The sequence below is a fragment of the Arachis duranensis genome, chromosome 1 (genome assembly GCF_000817695.3).
Source record: "Arachis duranensis cultivar V14167 chromosome 1, aradu.V14167.gnm2.J7QH, whole genome shotgun sequence".
Classification (NCBI taxonomy): domain Eukaryota; kingdom Viridiplantae; phylum Streptophyta; class Magnoliopsida; order Fabales; family Fabaceae; genus Arachis; species Arachis duranensis.
The window spans coordinates 19,562,977-19,574,786 of NC_029772.3; the positions used below are offsets into that span (position 1 = coordinate 19,562,977).

At 34.1% G+C, this 11,810-nt stretch overlaps 1 protein-coding gene across 2 annotated transcripts; it reads right to left on the reverse strand.

Annotated features, from left to right (window-relative positions):
• Nucleotides 1-4,854: 4,854 nt before the first annotated feature.
• Nucleotides 4,855-11,501, reverse strand: LOC107481785 (calcium-transporting ATPase 2, plasma membrane-type). 2 transcript variants are annotated; one of them, XM_052254430.1, is made up of 9 exons: nt 11,325-11,501; nt 10,233-10,287; nt 8,967-10,159; nt 8,287-8,747; nt 8,004-8,064; nt 7,353-7,511; nt 6,620-6,791; nt 6,040-6,338; nt 4,855-5,097 (listed from the first exon to the last, which is right to left on the reverse strand). In XM_052254430.1, the coding sequence occupies exons 1-9, from the start codon at nt 11,499-11,501 to the stop codon at nt 4,855-4,857; spliced, it is 2,820 nt and encodes a 939-aa protein (XP_052110390.1). The 2 variants fall into 2 exon arrangements, with proteins under 2 accessions (XP_052110390.1, XP_015957586.1); XM_016102100.3 differs by having other exon boundaries at nt 8,004-8,747.
• Between the last annotated feature and the right edge of the window lie 309 nt (nt 11,502-11,810).

An 11,810-nucleotide genomic window follows, 5' to 3' on the forward strand; every position in this document is an offset into this window, starting at 1 on the left:
GCAGTGAAGAGAGACTAAGTTGAGCTCGGCGATGGTGGGAGTTGGGAGGAAGGAAAACGGCGATGGTGGAAACTGGGACAAACAGAAACGCCGCAATGAGGTGAGGCTGAGTTGAGCTCGGCGATGCTGGGGACTGGGAGGAAAGGAAACGGTGCAACGAAGAGAGGAAGGAAAACGGCGCAGGAAGAAGGTAGAAGAAGAAGAAGCTCGAAACGGCTATGGTTCTTTTTTTTCCCTAAGTTACAAGGGAATAATGGGGATTTTGGGAGGGAGGAGAAAATTTTGGGAGGGAGGGGGAAACGACTGCGTTTGGGGGCGATAATTAAAAAATTAAAGAAAAAATGAAATTAAAAAATAAAATAAAATAACCATAGATCATAGACCACCTTAAGCCACCCTTAATAACCATGACCATAGATACTCTATAGTCAACCTTTTTTAAAAAACCGTGACCATAGGCTCTTTTAGTTTTAGGTCACCTCCCAAAACCGTGACCATAGATACTACCTTTAGGTCACTCTCTAAAACTGTGACCATAGACCCTTTTTGGTCACTATAAAAAACCGTGACCATAGACCCCTTAGGTTACTCCTAAAACCGTGACCATAAAACTTTTTAGGCCACCCCCAAAACCGTGATCATAGACCACTTTAGGTTACCCCCAAAACCGTGACCATAGACCCCTTTAGGTCACCCTTTTTTTAAAAACTGTGATCATAGACCCCTTTTTTGTCACTGTAAAAAACTGTAACCATAGACACATTTAGGTCACTCCTAAAACCGTAACTATAGACTCTTTTAGGCCACCCCCAAAATCGTGACCATAGACCACTTTAGGTCACCCCCCAAAATCGTGACCATAAACCCTTTTAGGTCACCCTTTTTTGAAAAACCGTGATTATAGACCATTTTTTGTCACTGTAAAGAACCGTGACCATAGACCCCCTTTAGGTCACCCCCAAAACCATGACTATAGATTCTTTTGGGCCACCCTTTTTTAGAAAACTGTGACCATAGATACCCTATGGTCATCCTTTTTGTAAAAACCGTGACCATAATTTTTTTTATCACGGTAAAAAACCGTGATCATAGAGGGTCTATGGTCACGATTTTTTGCCGTGACCATAAACCCAAAATGTTGTAGTGTTAGTTAAGAAATGAATTTGCACATGCACCCTTTAAACTCTATTTCTACTATGTTCTCTACATGCCTAGTTCACACATGTTTAACATTTTGGATGAGATTTAAAAACAACTTAGCTTAGTTTTTTGAGTACGCTTTTTTTAGGTAAGTGATTTTTTCTACTTTTATTAGTTTTGCAAGTGTCACAAACCTTATCAGCAAAATTATATAGCTACCTAACTTTATTCAATTTGCATTCTAAAACAGCAAAATCATCCATCACTGCAAAAAAATAAATCAAGAAACAAGTTTAACTCACCTGTTAGTACTAACATATGCATCAAAATCAGATTCTCCTCTAGAACGAGATCAAACGTATCAATTTGCACAATGATAAGTTCTACTTGTACATTATTCCTATAGTTGTTAAGCACTCTTCCACTAATGTTAAAAGTTAATTCTAAAACAACAACAACAAGAAGTTATACTAAAAAAATTTCAACATACTAGCAACCAAAAATTGAACCACAGAAACAAATTATTATCAAATAACAAATTAGGACCAGCTAAACAAATTTTACTCAAAACAAATAATTAGAACCTCAACAACAGAACCAGCAACAACAACAAAATTTACTCCAAAACTTGGTGAATATACTAACTTCTGAAGAAGACATTGTTGACCTGTAGGAGAGGATTTGAACTTCCGCTATTAATCAGCGAGGATGCGGGCTTCTTTGATAGTGAGGGCTTCTTGCTGACGAAGCCAACTGCTGCAATATTGAGGGCTTCTTGGCGACGGAGAGGGCTACTCAATTTTTGGCAATGGCTTAAACTGAATGCTGTCGTTCTCTGCTACGGTTGTAACGGGAAAGAATGCTACGGTTAGGACTCACGACGACGCATTGAGAGTGACAAAAAACGACCACTGATCCTGCATGAGAAGAATGGAGTAGGAGGAGAAGAGCGTTGTGGTTGAGACTTGCGACGAAGCCATGAGAGTGACGACGAACCCACTACCGCTGTTGCCGTCCTACATGTCTATGTGAAAAGGATGGTGGAGGAGGAGTGCTCGAATGAAGGATGTTCACTCGGTGGTTAGTGTATGAAGGATAAAATGGAAATTCAGGTAAAAAAGAAAACGAGGGAGAGGGAAGAAGGTGTTGCTGCTACATGAATTAGGGTTAGGGGAATGGGAAATAAGGGTTTTGTTATTAAGTTAAATAGCATAAAAGTAAATTTATCATTATTACTTTTCCACTCAGTTATAAAAGTGTTTTGGAGAAAAAGTGGTAGAAAATCTATATGTTTTAGTGGAACCTTGTGGCCACGTTTTTCAGGAGTATCAAAAGAGTTAGAGAAAAAAGGCACACTTAAAAAATGTGACGATAACAAAAATATTTCATTACACTTCAAAAGTATGTCTGTTTTTATCTATAGCCATGTATTAGTAAATATAACCTTTAAAATGTGACCAAAATTTCTAATCAATCGTTACCTACATAACAATGTTTTTAAGAGAGAAAAAAAAGGGATAATTAGAAGAAGGAGAGGAGTTCCTCACCTTAATTTTGTGAAACCCAAAGTAGGAAGCTCCTAAAACTCAAAAGATTAAAGCTCTGTCCAAAAACCAAATTCATATATTTTAAATTTTTGGAATCCTAAATTCAAAATTTGTGGAAAAATAAAAAAGATGAAAGTTTTCTCGAGTTCATATCGTGAAAATTGATATATATAGTTGTGAAGAGGGAAATGAGGGAATAGTTTGGTCCAAATAAACAAATCTTCTATTAGAACTCTGATTTAATTACAAATTGAGGGGGTAAATAATATTTTTTCTCCTTTTTTCTTTTCTTGATTTCTTTTGGGCATGCTCCTTTCCATTCTCTGGGAAGAAAAAAGAATGGAATTATATGATAAAGACTACATGCATCCATGGATGAGGGCAATTTTGTCTTTTTTCTCTTTGAATCAACATAGGGGTCAAACTCTAAAATATCTATTTATTTTGTGTTTGAAATATTTTTCTGACTTCTTTCTTCTTTTATTTATTTTGTCATAGTTTATATTAGCTAGGTTGTACAAAGCGTGTTCAATTACCTCTAACATAAGATGTATTTTTTAAAAAATAATTATATTTTTACACTTCAAATAGTTTACCGGATTCGAAATAGAGAAAAGTTCTGCATACAAGTCATTAGGGTTTGTATGCTTTACAAGTTAATTAACGAATAAACCCAAAAACGCGATGCAGGATCTACGTTCTTCTTCTTCTTCCTCTTCCTCCTTTTCTTCTTCTTTTCTTTCATTTCTTGCCTTCTCTTTCTCCTTCTTCTTCTTCTTGCTGCACGTTCTTCTTCCTCTTCCTCTTCTTCTTCTTCTTCTTCTTTTCTTTCGTTTCTTGCTTTCTCTTTCTCGTTCTTCTTCTTGCACGTTCTTCTTCCTCTTCCTCTTCTTCTTCTTTTCTTTCGTTTCTTGCCTTCTCTTTCTCCTTCTTCTTCTTCTTGCTGCACGTTCTTCTTCCTCTTTCTGTTCTTTTTCTTCATTTACGTGCTTTTCTCTCTGTTTTCTTTCTTCGTTATTCTCAATTTCCATTTTTTTTACATCAAGCTCTGAAATCGTTTTTGAAGAAGAAGAAGCAGTAGAAGATGAGAAGGAGAAAGAGAAAGAGTTCTAAAATATGCATAAGGTGTACTTCAACGAATTTTAGGTGTATTTCTTAAATCCTTTGGGTGTATTTCTGTAATCCTTTGGGTGTATTTCTATAATCGTTTAGGTGAATTCCTGTAACCGTTTGGGTGTATTTATGTAATCCTTTGGGTGTATTTCTGTAATCGTTTGGGGTGTATTTCTGAAGTTCTATTATCTTCAAATTTGGCAAGAAAATTGTTTTCATGGAGGAAGAAGAAGAGTCGTTCATAATGCATGGTGAGTAGCACGCTTTGGAAACAAGAAATTGTTGAATAACGTGCGTTTTATTTACTCTTGAATGTGGAAGTGTGTAATGCGTTAATTAAGTGTAATGCGTATGTTTTATTGGACTTATAAAACTTGTAAGCCAAAAAGACTTGTATGTGTAGCAGGCCTCTTCGAAATATATCAACAAATTCCTGACCAAAAAACTTTTTAATTTTTTTAACTAACTAAATTGAATTTGGTAGTTTAAATCTTTCTAAATCCAATTTAAAATCAGAAAATTAGCCAAATCATTGTTTCGAAACTTACAGTTATTATAACACCATTGTAAAACATAAAGATAAATAGAAAAATATGTTCATACAAGTCGCAATACCGAGAATTAAGAAGGCTAGCTAGCTGTTGATCCTGGTAAATATTAGTTTTGATTACATGGAATTCATGGAAGTTGCATTGTTACATGACACTGCTACATTGCATGTTCGGATGTATATATACTTGTATACAAAGATTTCTTCAGCGTCTATTTTTCTACTGGCCTTAAAAAATAATCAATAATTTAATAACATGGTTAATTGAAAGTTAAAACTAACTTCTGTAGTCAAACAATTAACACTTTTTTGTTGGTCAGCAGGATTGTTTCATTCTTATATATAAGTACTATTTTTTCAAATAGTTTATATCTTTTAAGAGAGAAGGCTAATTTCATTCATCTAAAAACTATTTTTTTACTGACAACGCAATCTTTGGAGTCCTATATTTTAAGGGTGGTTCACTCTTAAAAATGATATATATACCTATTCACAACATGCTTTTCATTCAACATTGATCTCTTTTAACTTTGCTGCGATTGGCATGCCCATATACCCAACCCCTAAACAAAAGAGCCATTGTACAAAAGAGAGAGGTGTTGTGTTTGCAAAGGTTCCCAAGTACTCAACTATTATGATTTGAAACACCACAGTGCAACTAATCACAGCCACAAACACCTGATTTTCCCACATGCCCTTTAACACATCTACTTCCTCCATTTCTCGAGAGTTTATCTCATTGAAAACCTGTAGGATCAAATGAACCCATTGATAAGGCAAGGATCATAACTGAAATGTCATGCACTTAGAATTTGTTCTTGAAAAGTGTTGCTTAATTATACATATTTCATGGATGGTAGTAGTTCTTTTTACTAATAAATTTGGAAAAATAATAAAAACTAATCAATAATTAATTGACATAAAGTTTGGATGTATAATTTTTAAATGAGTGAATACATTTTTTAATTATGATCATTCGTTCAAAAGACAAAACGTCACTTTATAATTTAAAAATTTTTTAATTAGTCTTCAACCATTCAATTAACTGGTCTTAGGGGGGCCTTTATAACTAGTGACTTGATGATATGTTAGGAACTGCTTAAACCAGTAACAAAGGACATTTAAACCAACTATTTAAATAGATAGGAACGGATTAGTAATTTCAAATTACAGGGAGTCACTTTATATTTTGGATAAATGATAAAAAAAATGTACATTTACTAAAGTTATTTTTTGTTTCTGAAATTTGAAAAAAAATGTCAAAATGCTCTTAATTTTTTTTTTAATTTTTTTATTTGTATCAATTAGATGCTAATTTTTCAAAAAATTTAGAACCAATTTAACAACAATTATATAAAAATAATTTTCAACACAAGCAAATCAAACATAATTATCATGCATTATTGTTGGATTGATCTTAAATATTTTAAAAATTTAGTTGTCGAAAATATATTTGATGTAAATCGAAAATTTTTTGGACAAAATTAAAATAAAATAAAACTTAAAAACATTTTAAAATTTTTTGTCAAATTTTAGAAAGAAAAAATATATTTTATCTTTTTTTTTTAATTTTAGATTTTAAGTCTGTAGTTATTTATTAGAATTGAAACTAAGATATCCAAATATCAATTTGGTGTCCAAAAATTCATGAACAATAACATATAGTATGTTGAAGATGGAAGAGTGTACCTGACAGAAGACAAATGTGTTGAAAATAAGAGTGTTTAAGACAACATCAGGATTTGGGCCCCAGAGAAAGAAGAACCATCTTCCCACAGTCTGAAGAAGCCAAATGACAACAACTTGATACACTGATTGTCCCAAGATATTTCTCCACATGATATTGCTGATGAAATCTCCTTTCCTTCCAACAGGTGCACGCTTCATCAAATCATCATTTGGAGGCTCCGTTGCAAGTGCAAGTGCTCCTAGTGTGTCCATTATCATGTTCACCCACAAAAGTTGAACCGCCGTCAGTGGTGCATTTCCTGAAACAAATTCAATATAATATTTTAGAGTACAATATTTAAAGTTACCTTATATAATATCACATCTATAATTTTATATGCATAACATCCATAATTATATATTTATTATATTTAAAATTATACAATTATTCCAAGGATAGTTAATAAAAAGTAAATAAGACAACTTTAAATTGTTTGGACTGATTTTTTGTTGTTTCCAAATCGAGAGTATTCCATATTAATGAACACGAAGTGAGTTCATAATGAAAGTAAATAAGTTTAGGCTTCTTTAATTTTCTAACCTGTGAAACAAGCTGATGAGAAGTTCACTAGTAATGCTACCACATTAACGGTAAGCTGAAACTGTACAAATTTTTGAATATTTATGTAAACTGAACGTCCCCATTTTGCTACTGTCACTATTGTGGAGAAGTTATCGTCTAAAATTATGACATCTGCACTTTCTTTAGCAACCTGTGCATAAAATTATGATGAGTTAGTTGAATTCGACATTCCGCTAGGAATAAGGGAAATAGTGGAATATCATGAAAACATTTTTCAAGAAAAATTATGGAAAAGTGTTTAATTTAAAAATAAAAAATACTCAAAATATAAATACAACCACAAAATATTCTAAATGTTTGGTTAAATATAAAAAATAAATCCTTTTCTTTCTGAATGTTGCCTATAACAAATATAATTATTGGACTAGGCCTAATTTGCAATAAAAGAATGAGTTGTAGGTGAAAATAGTATAAATGAAAATAAAATTAGCTAGTGTAATTCCCTTTTCTCTTACCAGTTCCTCTTTCAAATTATAATTATTCGTTTTTCATAGCACACACTCATCCCAGTATTAGTCCTCGTTCTCAATTCCATTCATATATCAACATATATAATAACATTCATCAATTCTGTGAATTAAGGTAATAAGATCTATACTGTTTCGTTACCTCTATTATTTTGGTTCTAGATAGTGACCATAGTTTTTATGGACATAGTTGCAGTAAGCATGGAAAAGAAGCACTCACTCACCTCAGTTCCAGCAATTCCCATTGCAAGTCCAATATCAGCTTCATGAAGGGCTGGGGCATCATTTGTTCCATCACCAGTTACAGCTACAACCTCTCCAAAAGTTGTGCGCAACTGCTTCACCAATGTATGCTTATCTAAAGGTGAGGATCTAGCCATCACCTGAAATTCATATATAGTTTTAATTCAAAATACAATCTATACAAACATAATTCATATTTATATACATTAAACCATAGGATATACCAATTTTAAAATAAGTGTCTCAAAATTAATTATGTTCAGGAATTAATAAAATTATTGAAAACATATTAATTTCAATAAATACATTAGAACGTTGATACAAAATTATGTGAATTATCTGTTTTTATCCAATATTTTTGTTCTCCTTTTTCACTTATTTTCTATTATTTATTATATTAATAGGATTAAAAATTTAATTAGTGTTTTCTAATCTTTTTAAATAAACAATTATTTTGAACAAGATCAAATTTAATGAAATTAAAATTTTGAAGGGTCAAGAGATAGTTTTATTTGTTTTAAAAAATTATTTTGTCAAATAATTGTCATCTTCCGAAAATTGTATACTAATTCTATTTTGTTAACAACAAAATATTGTTAACAGTTATTTATTCCATAAGAAAAGTAGTGTACCTGAAGTTTGGGAATGAGTTCAAACAATTCCTCCTGAGTTTTTTGTCTAAATTCAGGACCTTCAATGGCTATGCCATCATCTGTTAAAATTCCACACTCTCTGGCAATAGCCTTTGCCGTATTAATGTTATCTCCGGTGACCATCCTCACTACTATTCCGGCGGACCGACACACTGCAACAGATTCCTTAACACCCGGACGAACGGGATCTTTGATACCAACAACTCCTATACAAGTGTATCCAGAAGAAGGAATAGGATCCTCTGGAGAGAACCCATTTTCCAATTCCATATAAGCAAGGCACAGAGTCCTAAGTGCCTCACCAGCAAACTGGTTTATTGTCTTGCTAAGATGGTTCATTGCTTCTTCATCAAGGGACACAATCTCACCATTTGAGTTTATCACTTTGTCACAAGATGCAAGCACTATTTCAGAAGCACCTTTGCTATGTGCTCTTAAGCCTCCTCCATCTTGGACCTTCACAACCACGCCCATTCTTTTCTTTTCGGAGTTGAATGGCTCAACTTTTATAAGCTTGCATTTTTCTCTCTCGCCTTGTGGGTCCCCACCTAGCGAGAGCCCGAATTCTAGAATCGCTGATTCTGTTGGAGTTCCCAAAATCTCACGCTTCCCCATTTTGTTAACCACAACTTCACCGCCGGTGTTGTTGAATATTGACTCAAGTAGCAGCTTTAATGCCAAATCTGGGAGTTGCGACACCTTATTGTTGCTCACTTCATTAACCTGGGTGAAAAGCAAGAGTTAAAAGAAAAAAAAAATGTTTTTAAAATATACATGTAAAATTGAATACTTGGATAAAGTATAAATCAATTCAAGTTGATAGTTGAGAGATGTTAAATGAAAATTTAATCAAATCAGTCAAATTATTTATGCACCTGAGTTTCTAAAAAAATAACCTTTTAAAACTTGCGTTTTTAAAATGGAAATGTTTATGGGGTTTACCTTCATACAAATGCATGTTTTGACAACTGTCATGCGGTTAGTTGTTAGGGTTCCAGTCTTGTCACTACAAATAGTTGTGGCGGATCCCATGGTCTCGCAAGCTGCCAGGTGTCTCACAAGAGCCTTGTCATTCATCATCTTCTTCATCGCAAACGCAAGGCTCAACGTAACTGCCAACGGCAGCCCCTCCGGCACAGCAACAACAACAATCGTAACTGCAATGGCGAAGAATTCCAGCATCTCCAAGCAATCCTCCGTAGACCACCACCAAAACCTCCCTTCTTCAAGTTTTCTCCCCATTAGTCCCTTCACCAACACAACGAAAGTAATCACCGCGAAAAACAGTCCTATCTTTCCTATAATCGTTGCCACTCCATTCAGCTTCACCTGCAACGGCGTCTCGTCATCGCCACCTTCGCTTAGCGTCGCCATTAACTTCCCCCACTGTGTTCTCATTCCCACCGTTGTAACCATCATGGTGCAGGATCCATCTTGGACTTTGGTTCCCGAAAGAAGAAACGGGTTCTGAGAAGTAACCATAACCGGTTCGCTCTCGCCGGTTAAACTCGACTCGTCAATCAAGACGGAGAATCCTGAAACGAAGAGTCCGTCGGCAGGGACTTGGTCTCCAATGGCAAGATGGACCATGTCCCCAGGGAGTAAACTGTAAATTGACATTTTCTGCCTGTAACCGTTTCTTGTTATCTGAACTGAAATCTTTTTTTTCTCCTTGTCTAAATCTTTGAACTGTAAGGATTGGCGGTAGTCACTTGTGGCGGTTACAAAGACCACCAATAAGATGCTCACGACTATCCCGAGACCGTCGTGAGCACCCTTTGGCCATCCTTCTGTTGCTATTCCAACTATCAGCGACACAAAGGCACACACTCCAAGAATCATGAGTGTCATGTCATGAAGGGCTTCGAAAACGTAAACCCAGAAGCTCCGAAGTTCAGCTTCAGCGAATTGGTTCACTCCGAAAATCTCCTCTCTCCTACGCTGCGATTCGAAACCGTCACTAAGACCCTTGGCTGTTGATGTTGAAAGCTTTTCTGCAATGCCTTCAACCCCACCATGGAATTTCAACTTCTTTACGTCATGTCCTTCAACTATAGACCCAAGTTCCTCTGCATCTATTTGAAATCCTGCAGCTTTAACATGCTGTGGTACAGTGTAATCACCAAGTTGCACACCTACAAGTTTATAGTGAAAGTTATTATTACAGTTTATCCGATCCTTGCATGTGTAGTGTATTAAGAAACTTGCCTTGGATAAATTGAAATGCAGCTTTGGAAACTAAAACAGCAACTCTCAGCTTTTCCTGCATTAAATGGGAAAGAATAAGAATTTTCGAAGGAAGAACGTTAGGAGGTCAATATTTTATATTACGGTTCTGCTATGTTGGATATCTCCCAACTTCTACCGACTCTTATTTATAATTGTATTTTATGGAAGTGTGTTCGTAAATGTGTCTAATAAAAATGTCTTTTTTTTATAACTGTGTTTAATAGAAGTGTCTTTATAGATATATTTTTTAGATGTGTCTCTTTATATATGTATTTAAAATATATTAATTATTAGACACATCTACAAATACACTTCCAAGAAACACAAATATAAATAAGAATTGATAAAAATTAGCGGATAATATGTTGGTACCTTATACTTTTCTTTTATATTAATATTAGTCAATTAAACTTTTTTATATTTATACTATTAAAATTTAAAATTTAGTGTTTAGGAATCATAATTTAATAATGTTTAAAATTTTACAAGTGCTGAATCAAAAATAATAATTTTATTAGTTATATAATATTTTTTACTAACGAAAAGGGGTATTTTGAAATTTCAAATGTCTTAGAAAATGAAACTCAGAGATAATTTATACAACAAAAAAATCATAGATGAACACATTTCACATGCACTGTTGAAAGAAGTTTACATTTACGATTTTTTGTAGTGATTTTAAGTAGTAGATGATAAACAGACCATAGTCATATATTATTTTCTTCACATCAATGTTTTAAATTGCATTTCACAACCAAATTTGGTTGCAGTTTTGGTGCAGTATCTATTAATGTAATTTGGTTGTAACATAACTGTATCAGGACCCTCAACGATCGCAGTGGACTTGCATTCAAATTGTAAATACAGGAAAAAAAGCCTCAATGTCCATAGCTATAACAATAACAACCATGACTACCTTGCAGCTGCATTTGCAATTTAAAAGATGGGTGTATTTTACCTCATATACCAAATAAATCGGTACAAAAAATTGTTCGACAAGATAAGTATACAAAATATTTGTTCAACTAACATTTTTATGAGCGAAAAACATACGTAGAAGGGGATTTAAACCTGATTAGTGCGACGCATAGCTGCTGCTTCTTCTCGCTTAGAGAGATTGGCAGTGAAACGAAAGCGTCTTTTGGGGTTCTTGACCACCCCACATAGTTTTCTCCATTTACCAAGAGATTCTCCATCAGAGTTCTTGGATTTCACACCTCCAAAATTCTCATTTAAATAATTCTCCATCACCCACCACCAGTGCCCTTTGTATATATATCAATATATATGTATATATTCGTTCTTTTGGTCTTCAATTTATATAAAATGAGATGTTCATGGTAGCTCCCAATATGCACTCACATTGTAATAGCATTGTAAGGTTAAACTTGGGACAATGTGAAAGGCAAAATGCTAGTTCCTTTGTGTTGTCATGAAGTTAGTTAGCAGGGTAAAACTAATGGAAAAGAAAGGAAGAGATGAAGGAAGAAGAAGCAAAGAGGGAAATGAGTGAGGATCCGAAATTTGTTATAGTGCTTGAGAATGAATAACGGTGTC

Bases quoted from the DNA above. Each gene is read 5' to 3' on its own strand.
- LOC107481785 (XM_016102100.3), bottom strand. From the start codon at position 11,501: ATGGAGAATTATTTAAATGAGAATTTTGGAGGTGTGAAATCCAAGAAC. The intron at 8,748-8,966 runs GTAAACCCCATA...CTTTTCACCCAG, and splicing joins AAACATGCATTTGTATGAAG to GTTAATGAAGTGAGCAACAA. The intron at 6,339-6,619 runs GTTAGAAAATTA...AATTTGTTTCAG, and splicing joins CTCATCAGCTTGTTTCACAG to GAAATGCACCACTGACGGCG.